Genomic DNA, 25,780 nt, shown 5'->3' with positions numbered 1-25,780 from the left:
ACTACCACACTCAGGTTTATTTTTTTAAAAAAAATTAAATCTCAATGATAGCCCATGCTAGCTATCAAGGTATCCTTCTGCCTCAGCTCTCTGAACAGTTTCTGGATAGGAACTATAGGTACATAATACTGCATCTGGCCACCACACAATGCTGTTCACACACAACACGAGGGGAGGAAGAATCAGATCATAAGCCAAGATTGGGATCAGAATGCCATGCTTCAAGCCAGTTCCGTCACTGGATGCATGACTCTAGGCAACCAACTTTTGTGCATCCAATATTCCTCTGCATACAAGCAAAATCCCTAACTGTTTAAAAAGGTTCTGTATCCCAAATCCTCTTTCAGATGTAGAAAAGCAGCCATAAGAGATGGGCCTAGTGGCACATGCCTATAATAGCATTCAAGTGGAGGTCTGACGATCAAAGAATTCAAGGTTGTACTCAGTCACTTAGGGAATTCAAAACCAGCCTGAGCTACATGACCCTGTCTTGAAAAACCAAGCAGAAAAGGCAACTTACAGTCCACAGCTCCTGGGCCTGTGCATGTATGTACATGAGCACCCGTTCACGTGTGAGTGTGCCTCTCTGCAGTACGGAGAATTTCTAACACCACAAACTTTAATGTTTAAACGCATTCTAGAGATAATGCTGATATATTATTATAACTTTCATGGGTAGGAGAGTATTCTGAAAGGTGGAGGGTGTAAGGACTGAAAAATGAATCTGCAGTTTGAGAGCCAAGCGCTCTGAAATATTCCTGGGTAGATTTTTTTTTTAAGTATTTCTGTAAACGGAACAAAGATACCAGAGGAATGACATTTGATAGAGTGGGAAAGTGACTTGTCTGTGAGAAAGTGACTTTTCTGTGAAACAGAGTAGCTTGGAATAAGTAGCTCTAAGTGGAGCAGATGTCCTTTAAAACTACTTTTATGGGAACCTATCAATTGAGCTATTTCTATTAGATCCACATGGATTATGTTCCTCTCATTTCTTTCTTTCTTTCTTTTTTTTTTAACTGTGAATTGTTCTTAGTGCTGTGCCAGTCACTCTCTTTGGTTACTCATAGCCTCCTATTAGCACACTGTTTATGTTATTTCTGATCTGGAAATCTCCTTCAAGGTCAGGAGGTCACATTTTAAACATGGAAGTAATTATTGGCAATTATACCCAAAACTCATGAAGAAAGCCATTCTAGAAGAGGAATGTTGGCCTTTGAGCCTGAATCTATTTTTATTTGTCAAGCCTTGTGTGTGTATTTTTGTCCTGTATACAAAAGAGAGCAGTAAGCATGTTATGATCAGGCTTGGACATTAGCTTTGTTCCCAGGGGCGTCCCAGGAATCTTGTGTGTGGACTCTCAGAATGCCTTGACTGCGAGACAAATTCCTCCAGAGTCAAAGCCCAGTGGGTGGCACGAACTGACCACCATGCACACAGCATAGGTTCTAGACTGCATTAAGAAGGTCCAAGGGATATGTCAAGGTTGGAGGGGCTGCTGCTATGTCTATCTTGGCATCAGGCAAGGCTGGGCTCCCCAGCAAAGGAGGTCATCTTAGAAAGTAAACCAGTGAATCAGATTTTAGATGAGACTAAGGAAACTTGGGGGGAAAAAAGAAATACAATATTTAGCGCTGCATCTTGAGATTCATGAGCTTCTTGAGTCTAGGGATGGAATCCATGCACATTAAAATAAAACAGGCTAACTTGAAGCAACTGGTACAGGGCTGGCAAGATGGCTCAGTGTGTAAAGATGCTTGCCACCACGCCTGGCAACCAGCACTTGATAACCCATCACACACACACGGGGATACACACACACAAATAAATACAACTGAAAACCCTGGCAAACTTAGACAGTTAAGCTTCCATTTTGAATGCATTCTTCTTTTCCAAAATTCTAACATGGGCTTTTGGAATGGAGAGATTCTTCTCGATGCTTTAAATAGGTGCCAAGGTGCCAAGGGCCTGTGATTTCCAGCACTCCGCTTACCCGTTAGAAACTTAATATGGTAAGTCAAACAGAAAAAGTATCCATCTTTCTCACAGGGCACCACGTCAATGCAATTCAACAAATATTAACTGCTAATGTATAAATCAAATGCTCAGTGACTTTATAATTCAGTAGGAGATGATATGAACAGTTCTTAAACGGCCCACAAGGACCTAAATACTATTCACCAATTATAGAGCAGAAGAGAACTGCTCTATCCCAACAGAGCTGAGGAAAAGGTCTCAGAAGAGGTCACATTTTAGTTGAGTTTAAGGATCAGAACCAGCTCAAGCAGCAACATGGAGACACCACTGTAGGCGGAGTTTTTGCTGCCACAGTCACTCTCAAATAATGACAGAGGCTAATTATGAATTATAAGTGCTTAGCCAATAGCTCAGGCTAGTTACTAGCTAACTCTTATCTTTAAATTAACCCATTTCTATTAATCTATGTATTGCCATGTGGCTTGTGGCTTTACCTGTCCTCTAGCATGTCTTGCTTTCTGGATGGCTGACTGGTATCATCTGACTCCGCCCTCCTTCTTCCTATCATTCTCAGTTTGGCTTTCCCATCTAACTTCCTGCCAGCTACTGGCCTATGAGCTTTTAATTAACCAATGAGAGTAATAGATATTCAAAGTGTAGAAAATGATTGTTCCACAGCAGGTGGTCTCCGTGTCTGCAACCAGAGCTCTGTTCCATGCCATCACTAGGGAACCTCTTACACGGAGAGGCAGGGAGCAGTTTCTGTGCTGCACAGAGAAGTGTGGATCTGACTGCAAGGGGCAGCATGCTCAGTTGACTTGCTGGCTCCCCAGTGCGCTTGGTTGGTTTTGTCCTCTTGGAGATGGAGATACACAGATGCTGATGCACGAGGTTGGGATTTGACTCCCAGTCCTATGCTTTGCTCTACAGCTGTGAACTCCTGCGACAGGACGGTGACCCCTGACAGCCATCAAACACAAGGACACAGCTGCACATCTGCCACCCTGTGTCTGAGGCTTTCGCCAATTCAGACTATACAGCATTCTTTGGTGGCCTCTTTCAAAACGGTCCCCATCTATTTTATTTATTTGTTTGTTCGTTTGTTTTTCAAGACAGGGTTTCTCTGTGTTGCTTTGGAGCCTGTCCTGGAACTAGCTCTTGTAGACCAGGATGCCCTTGAACTCACAGAAATCCACCTGCCTCTGCCCCCGAGTACTGGGATTAAAGGTGTGCACCACCACCACCTGGCTATTATATTCACTTTTAATGTAGTGTCTCACTGAAAAGTGTTACGACATTATCTTCATTTCAAACTTCAGCAGACAATGGGAAGGAATAACTTAGTCCTATGGCAGGCGTTCCCTCCATTAGTCCCTCGATTGAGGCGTTCCACTAGCCAGCTCAGCACACCCTCCCCCCCACATAGAGATTTGTTATTTGAAGGTGAGACTTGGATCTGGGTATTCCAATCTTAAAAGAATCACAGAAATCAATAACGACATTAAGATCTAAGAAAGAAGCAAAGAAAATAATAGAGAAAATGTAATCCATTATGAAGAGTACTGATGAAATGAATGGTGATTCTGACAGAGAGTGCCACAGACCCCACTGGCTATCACTAATCCATACCTTGGACAGAACACTGCCGGAAGATAGAAATAACAAAGGCTAAAAGAACATTTGCAATTGCTATGTAATAACATGATAATGTAAGGCAAAGGCCTAGACATAGGCATGCCCTGACCTAGCTCACTGCCACAAACTCCTTTCTCAGGATAAATCGTCAAAAAATTAATGAGCATATTGACTCCTAAGAGCACATGTGTTCACGGTAAGGGGTAGACCCTTCTGTAGAACAACAGCGCTAATGGCAGCAGGCGTGGGGCAGCCAGGAGCACGAGACAACTGAACACAAGCTGTCAAAGCCTGACATTTCCAGTTGGAGCAAGTTGGTGAATCTTGACCTTCTGAATCATCCATTCATGGAAACTGACTTCAGGGTACTACCTAACAGCCCACCCGAGGGTCAATTTGGGTTTTCTAATCCATTTTAGACAGTTTCAATAATAACACACTCGGCTATTTTCCAGTGGTTTTCCTTTTTACGTACTCAGTACAAAATTTATTCAATTTAATTGCCCCACAGGACTGGGCTGGGGAAAATTAAATAATCTGCAAGACATTCTAAAGTAATTACAAACTCAGTCCAACAAAATGTGATTGTCACCATAATAATAGTGACAATCAAATTAGGGTTGGTGTGGCTACCCTTTGCAGAGCACAAGTGACCCCCTGCTCCACAATAGTAAGATGATTTTTTTTTCAAGGCAGGGTCCTTCTGTGTAACCCTGGTTGTCCTGGAACTCACTCTGTAGCCCAGAATGGTCTTGATAAGTAGGTGACATCTGGGTACTGCCTGCCAGGGGAAGGGGAACCAGGCTCACCTAGATATGCTTCTTTCAACACGGAGCAGACATTCTGCTCTAACAACTTTATTAATCTAGTCCCTCCCTAAAAAATTCAGCTTACTTTTTCAAATTGCAAAGCTAAAAGTTCTTTATTCTCCTTTTCCAAGCTTTATGTTCACAGGTCAAATCAGGGTCTTGTTAGGGTTTCTATCACCGCACTCAACACCAGAACCAAAAGCTATTTACAGAGGGTTATTTTAGCTCACAACTCTCAGGCCACACCCATCAGTAAGGAAAGTCAGGGCAGGAACTCAATCAGGGGCCTACGGAAGAACACTGCTCAGTGGCTCACTCACAGCCTGTTCAGCCTGCTTTCCTTTACTGCCCAAGACCACCTGCCAGGGGTAGCACTGCCCCCCGTGGGCTGTCACCTGCTGCCTCACCCCCATCAGCTAGCAAATTAAGAAAATGTACCACAGACTTGCCTGCGGACAATCGGATAGAGGCATTTTCTGAGGTTCCTTTCCCCATAGAATTCTAGCCTGTGTCAAGCTGACAAACAACAAAAAACCCACAAAATTCACCAACCATGACAGTCAGCGTGGTATTAAACATAAATTCTTCCCTTGAGCTCTTGGTTGTCTGTCAACAGTGTTTACATATTCCCAAAGACTTCAAGCACACATTGCTGGGGCCGGGGAGACAATTATGTCGATAAGGTCATTGCTGTGTGTCAGCGTGAGGACTCAAGTTCCATCTCCAGCACCCATGTAAAAAGCATAGCATGGTGGCATGTGATTGTGGTCCCAGAATTGGGGACGCAGACACAGGAAGCGCCTGGGGCTCTTTGGCTCATTGAGTCCTGGGTCCCAGCAACAGATTCTGTCTCCAAGAAAATGGTTAACGATGCCTGTGGAGCAATGATACTTGAGGTTGTTCTGTGACCTCCACAGGTACTCCACACACATGCACAGAAAATATTTACTCATGGTCTAACCAATCAACTCTGTCTCTCTTCACCTGTAAAAGGATGCTCTTTGCCTTCATTATAAGTGAGATGTATCATGCATAGCAGGCTGGAAAAATCATGTAGAGCTTGAGAGTCAATGGTTCTAATCCTGGCTCTGAAATTTATTAGCTATGTAATGTTGGACAAGTTACAGAATATCTGAGGACTTCAAATACCAAGCAAGCAGTATCACTTTATAGTGTGTGTGCAGCATGTTGCTTTCTAAAATGATTTCGATACACAAAAGGAGCTCAGTAAATGGAAAACAGTATTGTAATGCAAAACAGTGTTTGGACAACCACAAAAACACATCAGGGAATACAGTGATCATGAGACCAATAGAAAGGCAAAGGAGAAAAAGCTACAGCCAGCATCGCCTAGAGGGTAACACAATTGTGGGGTGTGAAAATGCATGTCTGCAGAGTGTGGGTAGCAAGGCAGGGGAGAGAGAGAGGATGAATATTTGGAGAAAATGAGAATTTCATTTTTATTCTCAGGAATACAAGAGCTACTGAAAGCATTTTAAGAAAAACTAAGGAAGTAACTTCTGGGAAATATGGAAAATGAGATTGAAGCAAAGCCAGAGACAGAACAATCACTTGGTGAGGAGGCTTAAACATGAAGCTGAGCTAGAGCAATGTGGACAAGGCAGGGGCCCATCGAAGAGACTGGGGTGGGGGTGGGGATGCCCAATGAATGAGGTGAGGACAGTGTATGTGTATAAAGGAGTACGGAGGACATTCGTGAATACAGTGGGGCTCATTCTGATTTCAAGGGGGAACTTAATTCCAGCAGTTTGGACAAGAGAGGCATGTAAAGAGATGTCTAAGCAGAGTTCTTCCTCTATGGATCTGAAATCTCCATGGAGATGAGAACTAAAAATCAAAGGGATGGAGCAAAAAACTGGAAGGGGTAAGGGCCTCCGAAACAATAAATTAGTGGAAAGAGCTTTTGTACATATAACACATTTTTGCAGAAAATGCTAAGAGAGAAGAGCTTGGTTAAAAAAAGCCTTCATCAGTGATGGACTTGAAAAGAGACAAGACGATATGAAAATAATAGTAATAGTATTGGAAAACATTTTATGTGTTAAATTTTTGATTTTGACATTTAACCAATTAGACACAAAATCAAATAAAATCAATAGTCAAACAATGCCTTTAGATTCTGCTACAAAGTTTAATCTTTTCTTTCTTGTATGAACAGATATCTAAAAGAGAGAGAAGTTCAAAATGTCAGTGTTTATTTACAAGTTTATTCAAAAGTTTTAGAACAATGATGCTTTGACAGGAAGTCATCAAATGGAAATCAGCTTGTGTCTCAAGAGCACTAAGGGAAAAGGAGCCTTAGGGGTCCTCAGAGGTTGACATCTTGATGCAGAACCTCCAGTGACCCCATCAGTCGAGGAAGTGCCACCTTTCTTCTGTTTACATGGGGAGGTGGAGGTGGAAGGAAAGAGAGGGAGGAAGGAAGAATAAGACATGTTTAATTTAGATCTGGAGGAAGCATTGGGCATCAGCACTAGAATTTTTAAAGTCTCTATAATCTTAGCATTCCATCCCTCCAATTTAGGCTTAGCCATTGTCTTCAGTTCTCCTATGTTCTCAGTCATATAATACTACACCAAAAATTCTAGAGCCTGCGCATGGCATTTTCTGGGTCCCTGGGGGAGCACTTTAGTCACTAATGAACAGTGTAGAAGTTAGCCCTGTAATGATACGAAAGGTTTAGAAAAACTTGTCTGTTGTAACATTTGATGGTTCACTAAATATCCAAAAGGAGAGGTATGGGAACCACACCTGCTCTCCCATAGGACTGAGTCTAGGGACACCCTCCCTCCTAAAAATCGCCATCGCATAGCTGGATGCAGTAAACTGTTTTCATTTTCCCTCCAAATTCATTAAGTTGAATATCCTAATATTTTTTATATTCAAAGGTCAAAAGTCTTGTCATATTTTGAAAGAGACATGGTATATGTATATGCTTACATTCTGAAATTGTTATTGAAGAGCACTTTTACTTGTTTCTCAAAATGGCTTCAAATAATAAGAACCAAGGACATGGAACTTAGTTTTAGCCCTATGATACATTTTGGTTTTAAGGCTTTCAGTTAAAATAAATGACTTATAAGATGCCTAGAGTTAATAAAAGTATATCTTTTAGACTTAGATTTCTGGGGTCATCCAGTTTATCAGACTGGCTGGAATCTCTTCTTACTTTACTCACATACACACACAGAGCTGCAGCGTGAGAACCATTAAGTGGAAGCCACACTGCAGCACACTATGGCAGCAAAGGAGGCCTAACCAAGGCCAATGGAGGTTGCTTAATCACCACATGACCGAACGATCTAGCCTCAAAACAACAAATGTGCTCCTCATTTCCTGAAGTTAGGGCAAATGATATTTTACCAGAGCAATTTCACGACCATCTGAAATCTACTTACTTAATTTACATAACTCTTAAACTAATTTTGTTTATTTATTGGTTTCCACTACTATAAACAGATTTGTCCATTGCTCTCAAGAACTGTAACAAGGCCAGTTGATGGCTCAGGGTGAGGGTACCTGCTGCCAGGCCTGACGACCTCAGTTCTACCCCAGAGTCTATGAAGGAAGGACAAAATTGACGCCTAAAGTGCAAACTCCCACATTCTCTCTTAAAACAACAAATAACTTTTAAAGGAAACATATTGTACCTTCTTTAGTGACTTCTTTACTCATTGAAGGTGCTCGGACCTAAAGGATAAGAAAAGTAAAAAGTTTAATATATTTAATATTTACATATGGAAAGTGATCTCAGATATTTTTCATGTGATTAGAGAATAAAACTGACATATAACTAAACTCTAACTTCAAAAAAGTAAAGATTCCTTCTGCTTTGTTGGGCTGTTCATTCTTCCTAATGTTAGATAAAAGAAGGCATGCTCAGAAATATTTTCCATCAGTGGCCCAGGTGGCCAACTGAGCACCCTTGGCTGAGGGTGTGAAGACATTTCCTTTTGAGCCACACTCAGACAGGAGCACACAGGAACCACGGCTAAGCGGTGTGTGCTGCCGCCCTCACCCACACTCAACATGTTCACCATCTCTGCGATGCCACTACCCAAGCAAAGCTCTTGACCCTTCTAGAATTCCAGCAGTGTTTGATGATCTTTGGTTAAAGCAGCGGCCAGACCAAAGGTCTTCTTCAGGCAGCAAGCCTTAAAAGTGGCTAGAATTCCCTGGTCTGTTGGATGGGGTCTGGAGGCAGAAACAGCACTTTGATGTTGGGATGAATATCACTAATGAACGTAAGGGAGAGGATCACTTACTGTAAGGGCAGTCTTGGCAGCTGTGCCATCCCCTCTCCAGCCCTGCTCCACTTCAGCACACAGCTTTGCAGGGGCACCCTGGGAGGCGATGTACCCTCTACCTGGCTTGCCAGGCCTCCTCGCCTGGGCAAGAGTACGCTACAGCATGTGCCTACTCACGTGATGGTGTTATTCTGCGGCTCGCAAGGGTTTCAGCCTGTGGCCTACGACACTAGTTTGTTGGTAGCAATAAGATACTGAGGATTTGAGAATGTCCTGTAGTGAATATGAAGGGGGTTCGGAGTGCCAGAATCAGACAGAGAAGTATATCCCTGTATGCGCTGCAATGACGACAGCCAAAGCCAAGCTTGTGACGTTGAAAGGAGGGGCCGGACTTGGACTTGAAGACATTAGTGGCAGTCAGGTCCGGTGGTTTAAACAGTTCCAGAGTTGTTCTTTATACAAATGTGGAAGTGGGGAGCCTGGAAGTACTGATGTGGGGCCACTGGAGAATCTGTAGAAATGATGGGCAAGTGAAGGCAGAAGAAAACCACTTGCCACAGAAAATCTTTACTATGGATAAAATTCCCTACTCTTGAGCCAGATGCCTGGGAGGCTGGGCTGCCAGGTCCAGGATGTGTAGGGAATGGTAAGTGCTGAGAAAGCAGCTCCAGTCACTTTGTCCCTGTCCGTCAGAACTGTAGCTACAGTAGAACGGGGCAGGTGTGGCTGGTAAGAAACCACTGATTTTCAACCTGGTAACTTTAACCACTTTGTACTTCACTTCCAGTCAATCACTAGATATGGCTTCTCAGTGGCAACATTAGCAGTAGACCTGATCTCATTAGGGGCCATGATAAAGCGAGAGAGCAAAACAAGTTCAAGAGAAATGATATAAGTAAAAGATTAACCATCAGGGTGTGTGAGGCTGTGGCCAGTGTAACACAGTGCACTGTTTACAGGGAACTCTTAAAATAAATAAGAGCATATTCTACAACGCTAAAAAGCACACATATGATGTAGCACTATATGAAGCAGTAGTGACGTAGTTAATTATCATCACTGTCAAGTACAATGTACTGATATAACTATATGTGTGACACTTTTGAATGCCTGGTAGAGCAATAGCTTTGCTTAAGCCAACCTCACATTTCTGAGCTCTAAGATGCAATTATGAAACCATAAACATGTTCATGGCCTGTCACAGGCAAAGGGTAGCATGAACGTAGACGTATCCCACTGGTTTTGCTCCTCTGAAGAGCCCTAGTCCTCTCCCCCAGATCATAAATGGTTTGGTTATTTTTCCTTGAAGTATGTGGAATAGGAGGAGCAGGCAGAGGATTATTCTTCTACTTACTACAGCTTCTTCCCTCACACAAAACACGCTTCACTGGGCTGCTCTTGGGGGTGGCAGGTGGAATAGTAATGGCAATGGGCTCACATCTGCTCAGATGAAGCACTCAAGACTTGCTGGCAGTATTTACCTACACAGATTACAACCTTCCCCATTAGGGCACTGTTCTATCTTTTTAAGTTTACAATACATTTCACAAAGTTCTTTGGAAAATTCACTGGTCAAATTTCCTGTTTAAAATTAACATCTGCTTTTAACTGGCACTGCCAAATATTTCAGAGAAAGAAAATGAACAGTGCATACACACACACACACGCACGCACACACAAAACAAAATAATTGAGCAATATGTTAACCTAAAAACCAAAAAAAAAAAAAAACAAGCAATCAAGTTCTCTTAAAACATGTATCATGACATTACTTTAAAAAATAATCTCAAGAATGTCATTTATTTTCTTTTTTTCATTGTTAGGACCTATTTCTTGCCTGGTTGAATATATTCAGAACACATTAGCCCCTACTTAGAAGAGAACCACCACTACGGGAAGTCAGGTAATGGCAGAGTTTTGTCATGGGTGAGAAACACCTTTCTCACATTAGTGAAGAGAATGATATTCAAATTGAGAGCGACAGCAGCGGCCGCACACAAAGCAGCAGATACCTCGCCACTGCTGGCAATAACTGCCTGCTACCCTCACACAAAGCAGCAGATACCTCGCCACTACTGGCAATGACTGCCTGCTACCCTCCTCGCCCACCCAACTGCGCACCTGTCTGTCCGGATTGACAAACACGAGAAGCACACTGATGCCCAAGCACAGCTTACTCCCTGACTTCATCAACTGATATCCAGTTCCCAACGTTCCCTCCGTAGGAGTTACTTAGCATTCTTGGAAGTAATCATAACAATTTATATTGCCAAGCTAATCATCGAATATGGGGCTTGAAAACTTTGAGTATTATCAGAATTTTTAAACTATTGGCAATCTGCTAGCTACAAAACTGCACTGTATCTTGTTATTCATTGGTTTTGTGAGACACGGTTTCACTCCCTAGCCCAGGCTGCCTTGGAACTCAGTATGTGGCTTGAGTTAGTCCCACATTCCCAGCAATCCTCAGGGTCCCTGGCTGGACACGGCATCCTCCTGCCTTGGGCCTGGAAGGCTCTCCCTTCAGCTGTGCAGTTCTCGCCCCTTCGCCTTCCTTTGCCTTCCACAGTCCTGTGCTCACACCCCTCCCCTGTGGGGCTGACCAGGACCACTGCTTAAGGACTGCAATCTGCACCCTCCTGCAGCTGTATCCGCTCCTCCCGCTCACTCTTCATCACAGTATTGATTATCTACTCAAAGTCTACTTCACTTCGACATTTATTATTTATCTTCCCAACTAAAATGTAACTTTCAAAAGGACATACATTTTTGTATCTTTTTTAGTATGCACTCCAGCACTGAAAAATTATGGCAGAGCAGGCAATAACTGAATAACTGATAAATTAGCGGTGGGAAAACCCAACAAATTAAAAGCCGCCATAATTTTAGTTGTTCATAAAGGCCTAAATTTACTAGTTTCTACTTAATTTGAATAAGGGCTTCAAATTAAGTTGAAAGCCCTTAATTTATAAGGAGGATTTTAAAGCCTGAGATCTCTGTTAAATACACTTTATATACCTAATTATACAAATTTTAACTTTCGTAATTAAGGATTAATATACAGTTATATTAATACACAATAAATACAGTTGCCTACAGGCAGCATGATCAATAAGGCAGAGAGCTCCTCTTAAAGAAAATCTTGTGAGGTAGGTGATCTACATGGAAATGACAAGGAAGGCTCAGGTACTTCAACCTCTTGAGCCAAAATGTACCTGCTCTATGAAGATAACATGAGGGACGAGCTACTGGGAGAGAAGAACACATAGAACAAATATAGACAGATGGCAGAGGACTGGGAACAGGAGGACAATCTGAACACCAAATTTAAGAAATAAACTAGAAGGTTTTAATAGCCCCTGACTTAAATTGCTCAGCTTAAAAAAAAAAAACCGCTAACTTCAATACCATTATTTCATTTTATGCTTCCCAAAGGTCTTGACATGTTTCCTTGCTAGATATTTGAGAACCACTGTCAGCGTCCTCATGAGATCCGCATGATTAAAGGATGCTTCGGACACTGACTCCTTACCGATTCAATTAATGATCTTGCTTCCTCTGGCGAGCGACGGAAAGGGCTATCACACACATCCACATTTGTGCTGCAGGAGAAAAGAGAATGTTAGTTAACACAGCCCAAAATGAAGCAATTGCCAAAAGAAAACCAACCGCAAACTGTCCACACTGGCTGTATGTCAGCCAACGAACGAAGAACAGAACAAATCGGAACACCTAAAGTTACAGTACATACAGGTATGGAGTAATAGACAACACTGCACTCCCCACAATTAAAACCAGCTAAAATGATATACTATCAAAACCATTTCCTGTTGTATACACAAACCTCACAACTATACTAAACCTTTATTAGGAGTCAAATCCAGCACACAGAATGAGACTACCTGGAGACATGCTCCTCTGTGGAAGAAGCACTGGAACTGGAAGACAACATGATAACTTTTCTTAGAAGTGGGACAGCCCAGAAAGGCTTGTTCTCCAATCAATGAGGGCTTGGAAACTTGTGTCCTTCTTTGTTTGATAGACCCCACAGCATGCTGCCACCGCCCTTTCAGATGACAGTAGAGACCATCATTGCTCTTATAGAGTGAGGCCAATTCCTGATAACGTCACAGAAAAGTGGGTAGCTCAAAATGGGTGTAGGAAGCACCAGTAGAGTACGGAGCTAAGAGCAACTAAATTTTTTCAGTCAAAGGGAAAAGTGACTAGCGATGGCTGTCCCCAAGAGGAGAATGGGGCAAACACAATCACCTATTTTCTCTCAAACAGTCCTGACAGATATACATTATCAAATTTATCTGCACAATTTCTTCGTGAAATATGTTGGGAATCTGTGGTAAGGAGATCTGTCTATCTGTGTGTTTATTTTACACGCTCAACCTGTCGGTAACTTGCAATATTGTTTACAGCAGGTTTTCATTCTGGTTACCATCCTAACTTGTTGTGGGACTTACTTTCATTTTGCCATGAACGACATTTAATTTTTAAAATGTCTATAAGTTTTTGAATGACATTATTTGCTTAGGTATTGACTTATGTGTCTATTTATTTATTCACTTATGTTTGTGTACACTTGCCGCAGCATGTCTGTGAAAAATTAGAGGAGATTTCCAGGAGTCGCTCCTCTCCATTTTACCATATGGGTCCCAGAGACTGAACTCAGGCCATTAGGTCTGATGGCAAGTGCCTTTACCTGCTCAGCCACTGCGCTGGTCCAAATCTGATTTTTGTTTCTGAGGTAGTCTCTTGCTATGTGCCCCATGTTGGGACACAACTTGCAATCCCCCTTCCTCAGCCTTTTCCACTCCGGGATTATAGGTGTGCACATCACACACAGTTCTGTGTGAAAAGACTTAGTGATGAGTGGCAGCTGTATTTTAAGACATAACTTCTTTATATTTTCTTCTTCATAACTCATGTTTGAATAGGTGGGAAATTGAAAGTAGTCTGAGGTCAGCTGTTTCTCTAACAATCGTAAAAATATTAATAAGAGGGCTGAAGAGATGGCTTAGTGGCTAAGAGCACTGGCTGCTCTTCTAGAGGACCAGGATTTGATTCACAGCACCTACCATGAGGCTTAAAACCACTGAACTCCAGTTTGGGGGATCCAATGCCCTCTGCTGGCCTCCATGGGCAATGCACGCATATGGTACAGAGATAAACATGGAGTCAAAGCATACATACACATAAAAAGAATTAAAATTAAAATAAAACAAAAGACAGCAGACAAAAAAAAATTAGATCCTGCAAGGTCTTAAGTGCTAGCTGTCCAAAGAAAGCAAGGTGTGGTCTAAATCCAGTCTACAAAATTGTTTACTATGACAAAGTCAAACGCCTTCCTTGCAACTGCAGGGCAAAAGGAAGTGAGGGCAGGCAGACCGGCTTCCCTAAGTAGGACTGCCAGACAAAATGCAAAATATACAACTACATTTGAACTTCACAGGACTTTAGTTTATTTTCAAAAATAAAAATGAGCATACATTATTTTTAAAACCAGTTCTAAAATTCAAAATGAACTGCATGCATTTTTAATCTGTTGAATCTGATACTCCCATTTGTAAAGTAACCCTCCATCCCTATAACAAAAAATGGGAACATTAGAAAAGAACAACATTTAAGCCAGCATTTGAACATTTTAAAACACTGAATATTTTTATAAATTTCCAGTTAAATATTTTGACAAGTAGCTGCTAGAAGCCTACCGGTTCTGCTGCTTTTTTAGTATGCATTTTAGTCAATAAAGCAGGCATCTGGCACAGGGGTTCTTAACCGTCCTGATGCAGGTACTCTTTAACACAGTGCCTCAGGCTGTGCTGACCCCCAACCAGAAAATTATTTTCATTGCTACTTCATAACTGTAATTTTGCTACTTTTAAGAACTATAATGTAAATGTCTGTGTTTTCCAATGGTCTTAGGTGACCCCTGTGAAAGGGTCATTGACCCCCTCCAGGGGTCATAACCCACAAGTTGAGAACCACTGATCTAGAGTATAAGAACATTGTGTGTGTATGTGTGTGTGTGTGTGAATATTTTTCCTCTACCAGGATTTTATGAAGTATGTGGGAATCCTTGAATGTATAACATGTGTTACTGAACGGTCCCATGCTTGTTTAGCTGGACCTGGTGGTTTAGCAGGGCTGTAATTCCATCTACTGGGGAAACTGAGGAAGGAAGGCAATTTCAAGGTCTGCCTAGGACAACGTGGGCAATGAGAAAAGAAAGGAAAAGGTTATACAGCATTGATGTAGATCTATTTTTAAGTTCAATAGTTTACTGTGTCCAGTGCTTGTCCAGATGCTGGGAATAAACACTGAGCCAGTGAGTCCTCACATAACTTGAAATCCCTCAGTCTTTTTAAGTCTGGCAATGCCCTGTGGAAAAGCTGATAATCACTGAACAGCAAACTAGGGTACAGGTACCTACTGCAAAAAAAAAAAAAAAAAAAAAGTGACTAAAAATAGCACTCAAGAATGTGCTTTCTTTCTCTTTTTAATTTTGAGACACTAAATATTTTGTCCTAAATTTCTAAATGTCCTAGCACCACAAAACTAAACAAAGACAATTTATAAATGTCAGATGGTACATGCACAATCTCACTGACCAAGCCACAAAAACATGGCAGTGGACTTTTAAAAAAATCACCAATATAAAAATGCTGTACATGACAAAAACTATACTTAGAAATTAAAAAGCCATATTAAAAATAGATTAACAGTATAAAACAATTGATTAAATAAAATAGAAATGATCACCTGAAAATAATAGAGACAAAAGAAAATTTATAAAGTCAAGAGTCTGGAATTTTAGTGCAAGGAAAATTAGTTTCTTCAAGTCAGTCCCGAGTCCAGCAAAGGCTCACGGTCATGATCAGAGTCATTGTCCAGGGTACACACTGTCAAGGCTTTTCACTTTAAAGCAACACAACCAAGAATAAAGAGGAGATAACACAAAAGCGTGAGGCTCTAGAGTTTGCAAAGAAAATGGCACTGGGGCAAATGTGTGCAGAACTAAATAGAACTGGTACTATTGACTAGTATATTTTAATAAATCACATCATTTAAAAAACAGACATATATGTTTGTGTGTGTGCATGCAACCACATGTGCCCTTACTCCTGTGCATGGATGCCAGGTGGAGCGGTGCATGCATGCCACAGTGCATGTGCGGAGGTCAGTGGGCAACTCTGTGCAGTTGATTCTCTCCTCTATTTCATGTGGGCCCTGGGGATTGAGATCAGGTCACCAGGCTTCCAAAGGAAGCATTGCTGTCCACCAAACCATTTCTTTCATTGGTACTACAAAACGATTTCCAATGAATTTGATGCACCTTCCTTCAGGAAGTTGAAAATCAACCATAACAACATCAAGCCATAAATAATTTGGAATAACTGAAAATCTATTTAATTGGTCAAGACCACCTTCTGTGCTGAGTCCTGCGATTATACGCTAAAGCGCAGATTCAGTATACAGCCTGGCAACTGACCCTCTAGCTGCCCACCAGGGAAGACAGAGCAGTGGGCGAGAGCCCAGAGGATGTGAAGCCCAGAGGTGATGCCTAAGATGCTTCTGAAATGGAGACATTGACAACAGGTAGATAGCTGGCAGTGGGAGACAGATCATGAGGCTGGAGAAGCAGGCTTCCTGGTGTTGAAGAGCTGGGTTAAGCCCCAGAACTGAAGGGAGCCAAGAGAAGGCATCCATATGACAGTCACATTTACACTCTCTGAAAGGTCATTCTGTGCAGTACTCGAGAACTAGAGGCGGGAGGATTCAGATTTCAAGATCTTTATTTTATATTTCACACAATGCTAGTAGAGTTAGGGGGAAATGCACGTGGAATCTATGCAGAAAAGGTCTTAACCCTATAGCCAAGGCTCGGTAAATAAGCACATATTTAGATGTTTCAAATTAAAACGGAATGTATGCATGTTGCTACTGTTTGATTCCTCTTAATCATTTAATGGTCCAGGTCATGTTGGACATGAAGATGACCTGAGTTCCATCCCCTGAATCTACAAGGCGGAAAGAGAACAATGATGCTGGCGAGTTGTCCTCTGACTGCTACATCTGTGCCAGACAGATGCACGCAGAAAAATACAGGCAAGGGGAACAACAATGGCTTTTACTGTTTATAAGAAATGATGTGGTAGATTTTAAGTAAACAAAATAACCACATTCTTACATCTCGGGAACTGCTGTTCTTACGCTGTCTTTGCACCCATCACAGTGGACTGCATTAAGCATTTGTTGACATGTCAGAATACCTTATTGAAATAAAAATCATTTGGAAAAAAATGAACCACTTTGGATTCCTAGCTGTATACTGACAGACAGCACTCAGCAATGGCCACTAAATACATGCTCCATAAACTAGGCGATGGTGTCACGCGCCTTTAATCCCAGAACTCTGTGAGTTCAAGGCCAGCTTGTACTACAGAGTGAGTTCCAGAACAGCCAGAGCTACACAGAGAAACCTTGCCTTGAAAAACCAAAAAAACGACATGCTTTTTTGAATCTCTGGGGTTTGAGCACTGTTATGTGGATGCCGAGTAGAAACGGATAACAATAAACGGATAACAATTAACATTGTATCTGCAGAAGGGAGGCTCTTACCAGCTGATAGCTCCGTGGTCACATTTCTCCATGAGCATTGCTTTCCAACATTCATGTGCGTTGTTAACAACTTCAATAGCGAAAGCCTAATTCCAAACAAAAACAGACAGAGATAGTTGCAACATAGCTCCCACCCAAAGCAGTGTTCCACCCACACAGAACCAGTGACTGTTAAGAGCTTGAGCTCTAGAATGGGGCAAACCTGAGCAGAAAAGCTTCCTTAGTTACTGTGATGTAGGCGCTTAACTCCCCCGAGCCTCAACTTCCTCCTATGAGGAAGAGCATATAATGGGGTTTGGGGGGGAAGCAATCTATATAAGGGACAGGCAAACGAAAGTCTGTGGGTCAAATACAGGCTGCCACCTGTCTTTGGCCCGTGGATGCTTTAATGGAATGGCAGCGTTGAGAAGGTATTTGGGAACCACACGCTGTGTCATAAGGCCCTAAACATTTACTATTTGCCCTGTACAGACACAGTCTGCCCATTTCAGATCTAAACTACAGAGCTAATGGATGAACAAAGAAAATCCTGCACAGGAAAGTGCGTAGCCTGGTCCACAACTCGAGGAAGCAAGCATATATTCATTTCATCTTTGCCACGAGGGCACACAGTCTAACTGTAAGTTTGGACACGCGCTGTCTGGAAGCAATACATCTTAGGACGGCCCAACTTTTCCTTGGTAGTAATTCATAAAACACCTAAAACTACATAATCAGGAATAAACATGCGGCTAGGTATGCATCTAGAGACACTACCTAACAAAAATCATTTTTAGTCTTCAAAGGAGAAAATGATTTTCACTTCTTTTTTCAGATTAGTTTATGTGTATGTGTGTGCGTGTGTAAATGTATGTGCATCATGTTTTATGTGTATGTGTGTGTATGTAAATGTATGTGCATCATATGTTTTATGTGTATGTGTGTGCGTGTGTAAATGTATGTGCATCACATGTGTGCATGAGCGCTGGAGGTCAGAGAGGTAATGAGATGCCCTGGAAGGGAGCTACAGGTAGATGTGAACCACCGTGTGGATGCTGGAAGCAAAACCAGACTCCCCTGCAAAAGCAGTAACTAAGTTTTTTTTTCCCCTCTCTTTAAGGAGATCCTTATTTACTAGCTAATTCTTACTAGCTTATTCTCCTCAATTACAATTAGTTATTATCATACTGAAGAAATAAAGACTCTTGGGCTCTGAGGTAGAAGTGTAATGGAAAATTTAACTTGTGAAATAATAGTTCTCTCAGGACTACAGAGGGCTGAGCAAAGAGAATGGCTCCGTTCTCAATGAGGTGGTATTGGGGACACTACTGTGACAGAGGATAAAAATGGAAATTATTCTGTGAATAATACATGGGAGGATTTTTAGATAAAATTACTCAGGTAATTCTCTTTGTAATAAATTCGAGTGCCTGCTTAATGAAATGGGCAGGGAAACTCTAAAACAAAAAACAAGAGCCACTCTCAGCCACAGAAAGAGGCACAGCTAAGTGTTCTCGAGCTAGGCTCTGCATTTTAAAGGCAATGGCAAAAACCAATGCATAAAATGATTATTTTTGGAAATGTTACAAGAATGACCCAGTAATCACATAGAAGAAAATGTCAAAAGTCACCAGAACACAGTAGACCTCTGACACTGTGAATTCAAAACTTGCCAGGCTGCCTTTGAGGCAATAAAGAAATGTGTGTGTGTGTGTGTGTGTGTGTGTGTGTGCGTGTGTGTGTGAGAGAGAGAGATTTTTAGAATTTCAAATGATGAAATATAAAATATATTTTGAAAGAAAAGATAATAATTTATTTCAAAAACATCCAACATTCCATTTCTAAGACAAACTTAAAATACTTTAAATCTTTTAACATAGGCCTTGTGACATCAAGAATTCCTTTAACGAGCCTTTCAAGAAAACCGCGAGTCTAGCAATCAATTCTTGCAGAGAAATACTTGCTGTCAGTTTTGAGCTTTGTTTCAGTTGTAGAACATACTTTCTGTTTCCTGGCTAAGAGTGTGAAATTTATTTAGTGGTAACAGCTTTTAAAAAATATTCCACAGTTTAGAGTTCAGCTCCTTGGCTGAATGTCTGCATTTGTGTCATATTAGATTAGAGCCACTTTATGGACGCTTTGTGGCACTCTAATGGAAAAATCCTCTATCAGTAGGATAATTCAAGAGTTCTCTTAATTATTAAGCAACTTCATTTGGTCTGGAAAAATTCAGTCAGGAGGGAATCCTGGGAGGATTTACATGGAGGGGAAGCAGCCTCCCCGAACCAAGAAATGGAACAATTTTCTTCATACACAATTTGCAAAGTTTAAACTAATTGCAGAATCCCCTTACTCTCTGGGATGAGCTATATGTAGGTTGACCTTGTTGATTCACTTAAATAATTTGGAAAACTGTTAACACTAATGTCCTTAAATATGGAAGCCAGTACAGAGCGCCTTGTCTTCCTTCTCTATATGAATGTTCACATCAGACTGTCTACATGAAACATACCACCAGACACTGAGAGGTACACTTTCAAATACAGATCCTCATCTTTACCTTGTTTTTGAATTCTCCATTAAAACCAAACTTGTTTTCTGGTTTTCCGTCTGGTACCTTATAAAGTCTAAACCAATTAAGAGTGGCTTCCAAGTAGCCTGGTTTGAACTTCTTAACATCATCAATATCTGTGAAGGAAGAAACAGAAACGTTTTGTTAAAAACCATACTAAGCAATACCATCAGTCGTGGTCTGAGGACGGCAGGCAGTGTGGGACCAGCTCCAGCTCAGATCATGGCCAACTGTGCTAGCCAAGCTTGACACGTCTCACGTCACACACGGACTTCTGTTTCCCTATGTAAAACACCGCTCCTTCATCCCACAAGCATCTACTGAGTCCCCTCGGGACTCAGGTTTCTTTCTGCCTGGAAGTTCACAGGGCTCCGCAGCACAGGAAACAAGACAGATAGTAAATGATGATAAAGTAAATTGAGGTTATCACACACAGAAGAGGATGGTGATATCAGATAAGGGAGTGCAAGAAAACACCACAAAGAGGGAGTCCCACCAGCAGCCAGAAAGGAGAAGTAGAGAGAAGGGCACAGAGGAAACAAGGTCTAAAACAGGCTAGGACCGGTGTGTTTGGAGAGAGTGGACTCTGAGAAGGAAGGGCCACCGAGCAGCGCACACCATGACAGGGACTGGCATCTTCTGACAGGTAATGGAAGGGTTTAAACTAGTAAAATCACAGTATCAGGATTCATGATTTTAGAAGCACTGGTCTAACAAGGATGAACACAGATGGCAGTGGTACCCGAAAACAGTGCCCTGACACTGGCCGAGAGGCTGTGTGATTTGATTTGATCTTTTATTCAGTGGTGAGATAACCAAAATGAGCAGACGAAAACAGATGCCTGCAACTGTCATGGCTGACACTGTAGGAAGAAGCAGACAGCAAAGAAACAAACGTGTTCACCGTCAAAAGTCCCATAAAGAAAAGTGAAGCTGAATAAGGAAAACAAAAATGGGTTGGGGGATTTAAACAGGGCGGTACCTAAATAGCACACACACGAAAAAAAATCTTATCCTAATTCAGTCACGGTTCTCAGGATGTGCTTTTGATGACACTTGCTAGAATATACTTGGAAATAAAGCTACTGTACTGAGATTGATAAATCCCTTGTTCAATGAGGTTCCCAGGAAAGCAGCCTTTCTAATATACAATTTAAAAGTATAATAAATCCTTGTCAAAATACTGTAACTAACGGAGACATTTAGAATCATCCTGCTATGTACAATATCTCACAGCAAAGAACACACAAACTTGGTCAAACTTGAAAGATTAGAAAGTTCTAACTAAAACCCAGGTGAAGATGTAAACACGGGATAGTCCAGAAAGTACCTGGTTCCACATCTTGTGGAAACCCCCATCCTCTCACTGACAGGGAGAGGCCAGGGTCATACAGACAAGCATCATTCCCTTGCTTTTCCCACTTGCCCCTCCAGGGCTGGAGGCTTCATATAAGTGAGATGAATTTAGTGGGGTAGAACCCAGGGAAAGGGCAAGGTTCAGTTTGCTGTCAAACAGTCTTCTGATTTAAAGTCTGAAATGCTATCGAAGGCCACAACCTATCCAAAATATTTTGGGAAAAAAAAGCATCAATGTTACAATTAATCAAAGGCAAAAAGAGAGGCTTGCTTGAAAGGGAAAGCAGGTTACAGCTGCTTCATTAACAAGAGTCAAAATATACTTACTGAGCAGTTGTAACTGACTGCAGATCTCAAGACAGGGAATTCGACAGAGTGCACCCTTTAAGAAATGCACACTGTGTTTGGGTTATAGAGTCCTTTGTAGTGCCCCAGACTCCAGAATCCAATAAACCCTCCACCTAACACAGCACTGTTTCCTCCTCAAACTCTACTTCTTTTCATATTTTTCTGCTTATCTGGGAGGTTATTTCTAAGGAGAATTTTCCATTGATCGTTTTCTTATATCCTCCTATTCTTAGAAAGCATTCCTTTAAACTGATTTAACTCCAGGTTTTTCCAACTTAATGTTACCGTATTCACTTGGGAAAATATTTTAGTATACTAAACTCCAATAACTAGAAATGTACTTTAATTTCCAAAATAGTTTCTTATACTTCAATCTGATTGATGACTCTATCCCTGTACCTTACACAATCTATTGGTCTTTACCTCACTGTGTAAAATATTTGTGATGTGGGATTGCCCTCTGTATGCTGGGATTACCATTAAAGAACTGCTTTGAGCCTATAGCAAAGCAGGGCAGGGTGAAGCAGAGTTGGGGGGGGGGCGCTGGACTGAATGCTGGGAGAAAGAAGAGCTGAGTCAGGAGAAGTCATGTAGCCCCACAGGAGACAGATGCTGGAACTTTACCTGGTAAGCCACAGCCACAGGTGATATACAGATTAGTGAAGATGGGTTAAATTAATATGTAAGAGTTAGCCAATAAGAAGCTAGAGCTAATAGGCCAAGCAATAATTTAATTAATGTAGTTTCTGTGTGGTTATTTCAGGGCTGAACAGCCGGGAACAAACAAGCAGCCTCCTTACTACACATTTGGTTGGTTATCTTTATTTGACTCACCAACTTCAAAGAAAGACACTAATTATCCAATACCCTTTTCAGCCTAGGAAGCTCTTTGCTCAGAATTCATGGAGGGGACCTTTAAGATACCAGCGATTAAAAATGTCAAACATTTAATAATGCCAAAAAGAAGCAGAAACCTCTAGTAGAAGCTAACCTTGCCAATTCTCAATTAATTACATCCCAGGAGAAAACAGCTGCATTTTTATAAACAACGAAAAACTCAGACAAAATGAGAGGCATGCAATTCTAACATTTCAAAAACCTCAATAGTAAATGTCCAACCGGAAATCTAAGTTAATGAACTACTTTTCTGAAAGTATAAAACACTGCACCTACAATTGATAAACTGATCCACGGTTTACAGAATACACATGAGTTAAACGTAAGGAAACTATAGCAAAGAGAGCATACCACGTTGGCTAAAATGATGGCAGAGCTGCACTATAAAAACCATGAGATGTTTAATCCTTAACCTGTTTTTCTTCTCGTTGCTTCGTTACATTGTCCAGCCAAAGGTGTTAAAAACAAACACAGGTGTGTTTATCCCTTTTCTTCCACTGCAGCAGAACTCGGCACAGCATAGTGCTGTCCCCTGTGGTCACCTAGGACGTAACTCAGTGATGCTGCGCTCGTCTATAAGGTCCCATCCGCAGCACTTCTCTGCCACAGGCACCTTTGTCATTTTTGCCATTTTTAAAGAAATGTCGCAATTTCCTAGCATCCATTTACTCTCACTCTGAGGGTTTTATGTGGAACTTTATAATGCACAATTAAGGCATTTAGTGCAGAGATGGACCACTCCATCAATAAGTGAGGAGAACCTGAAGTACCTATTTAGAAAATCAAGCTAAATATTATCTCAGTTTCTCTTCTGTACCAATTACGTCCTTATATTTGAACTTCAACTTATCGCTTTACTGAACTATTCACAAAGGGTCTGCAGTGTGTAAGGCATTCTGAGTGTAGTGTGTGCTGAGTGCAGTGGACCCTCTAGAAGGAGGCACGCACGTCTCCCACCATCGGTGGGCTGTATCTTTGCCAAGTGTCAGGTGTCCTCACTCCCAAGGCATAACTGCAATGGCATCAGTTAGGGATGTAACTAAATATCACGTAAGCAGGTGAATTTATTAATACAAAAGTGTTGGCTGCTGTGAAATTAATTTTGAATGTTCGGAAAGAATCCAATAAAACTGGTTACTAAAAACATCTGTCATCAATTTAGGGCTGGGTAATAAAACAGCTGAGTTAGAGGAAAAATTAAGCATCTCCAGCGCAGGCAGATTTCTGTGCCAGTGAAGTGGGAAAGCATCTTACATAACAGAAGTCGAGCTCACATAGAATGCACTTCAGTGAACTCCTTTTTAAAAAACATTTTTCATTTTCATTTTAATTTTAGGTGTGTAAGTGTTTACCCACACGTGCACTACATGCATGCCTAGTGCCTGTGGCGGCAAGAAAAGGGCATTTGGGTCCCCTGGTTGTGATCTGCCATGCGGGTGCTGGGACTTGAACCATGGTCCCCTTGCAGAGCATCCAGTGCTCTTACCCACTGAGTCACATCTTCAGCCCCTTCAGGAGTCTCGTACAAACTGTAGGAACAACTCTCCAGATTTCTTCCATTAGTATTTTCAGGGGAAGACAGAAAGGAAAAATGCCTTGAGGTCTAAGTGTGCCTTCATATTTGAGGTTGGGAAGAACGAAGTCCGTGGCTGGAACTCAGTGAACCATGGAGCTCGTGAGAAGGGAGGGGCAGCCACATACCTGTCTCATGGAAATGGTGCAGGGCAGGGCATACATGTTGGAGGGAAACCTCTCCACATGCCCAGTGGGGAAACAACCACCCTATACAAAGGAGAAAATGAAGCTAGAGCCCCAGGAAGATACTTGAAAGGCGGGGTATGGTGGACACACATTTAATCCCAGCAGTAGTGAGACAGGCAGAGGCAGGTGGATCTCTGTGAGTTGGAGGACAGCCTGATCTACATGTTGAGTTCTTAGACAGTTCGGAATAGTGAGAGAGAGAGAGAGAGAGAGAGAGAGAGAGAGAGAGAGAGAGAGAGAGAGAGAGACTTATAAGAATATCTATACCCATTTAAGACAGAACGTGAAGATATCAGAAGATGGAAAGATCTCCCATGCTCATAGACAGTTAAGGAGAGAGCAAACAAGTAGGTAAGAGGAGAGGATCTCTCTGGGAGGGGGAAATAGAATAGTCAAAATATCAAAACTCCATAACATTAAGTAATAATCTAAAATACAGAAAAGCAAGAGTTACTAAAGAGGTTTTTGCTTGTTTGTCTTCTGTTTTATTTTTTGAGGTAGCCCCAGCTAACCTGAAATTCACTACATAGACCAGGCTGGCCTTGAACTTAATGTCTGCCTCTGCCTCCTGAGTATCGGGGTTAAAGGCCTGTGCCAGCATGCCTGGTTCACCCCAGGTTTTTAAACACAGTTTTCATAGGATGTCATAATTTTTACAGTCTAAAACTATAATTATTTTATAACAGAGATATGTCCAAATTTAAAACTTTAATAAGTAACATCCTTGTAGGATTTTTACACTAAAATTATAAATCAATGATTTCCAAAGGTCCATACAATCTACATAAAGTAAAAAAACCTGCAGAATGTTTCGAGACACCAGCTAAAAGGCAGAAAAGACAATAACAACTACAATGACAGAGCCAAAGCTATTCCTTCTGAGCCCAAGTTCTTCATTTTATTTTCCTAACTTGATTTATGTTTTTACAAAAACAAAGAAATAAATCTAAAATACCTCAATTAAAATCTACCATTGTATCTTTGCAGACAACAGAGAACGAGAAACGAGCTTTTCTCTTGGGGGGCGGCTATTATTTATCAGCTTCTGTACTGATAAATAAGTTTTTTCGAAACAAGAAAAAGTCAGTTGCCAAATATGAATTATCATCTCTTCAACATTCTAAAATTTTACCTATGAATGCGGCCATACTCAGAGGAAAATCTATAGACTTCTACTTTATCTTTTGAAATAAGAACATGAATTAATGATTTATAAAGAAATTATAAACATTTTAACTAATATTAACAGTTATTTCATTCAGTCTACAATGCTACTGAGAAATCAATGTAGTTAGGCACTGGTCTAAAAATAGGCTAAAAATAACACATATAAAAGGGATGTGGGCACTCACACATACGCATGCATATAGTTATTCAAAATGTTTTTTATAAACAAGGTTTTACTTGTTGACACTGAAGAATAGACACAGAATGAATATTTAAGCTAAAACAATAGTGCTGGAGACTGAACCGAGGACCTCCTGTACACATGCTAGACAGGTACTCTACCACCAAGGGAGATCCAACTAACTATAAATTAATTTCTTACT

The 25,780-nt window shown here is 41.3% G+C and overlaps 1 protein-coding gene across 2 annotated transcripts in view; it reads right to left on the bottom strand.

Annotated features, from left to right (window-relative positions):
- Positions 1–6,617: 6,617 nt before the first annotated feature.
- Ppa2 (inorganic pyrophosphatase 2) overlaps positions 6,618–25,780 on the bottom strand; it is a 68,028-nt gene continuing 48,865 nt past the window's right edge. For both annotated transcript variants that reach the window (XM_050152346.1, XM_050152263.1), the window contains 5 exons: positions 19,857–19,984; positions 17,318–17,403; positions 12,219–12,288; positions 8,090–8,129; positions 6,618–6,814 (listed from right to left, as the gene is read on the bottom strand). In XM_050152346.1, coding sequence (XP_050008303.1) covers positions 6,789–6,814; positions 8,090–8,129; positions 12,219–12,288; positions 17,318–17,403; positions 19,857–19,984 — 350 coding nt within the window. In that variant the 3' untranslated portion in view covers positions 6,618–6,788. The remainder of the gene's footprint in view (positions 6,815–8,089; positions 8,130–12,218; positions 12,289–17,317; positions 17,404–19,856; positions 19,985–25,780) is intronic.

The sequence above is a fragment of the Alexandromys fortis genome, unplaced genomic scaffold (assembly GCF_014885135.2).
Source record: "Alexandromys fortis isolate MF-2015 unplaced genomic scaffold, M_Fortis_MF-2015_v1.1 scaffold_19, whole genome shotgun sequence".
NCBI lineage: Eukaryota > Metazoa > Chordata > Mammalia > Rodentia > Cricetidae > Alexandromys > Alexandromys fortis.
This window is presented reverse-complemented; position numbering and strand designations above follow the sequence as displayed.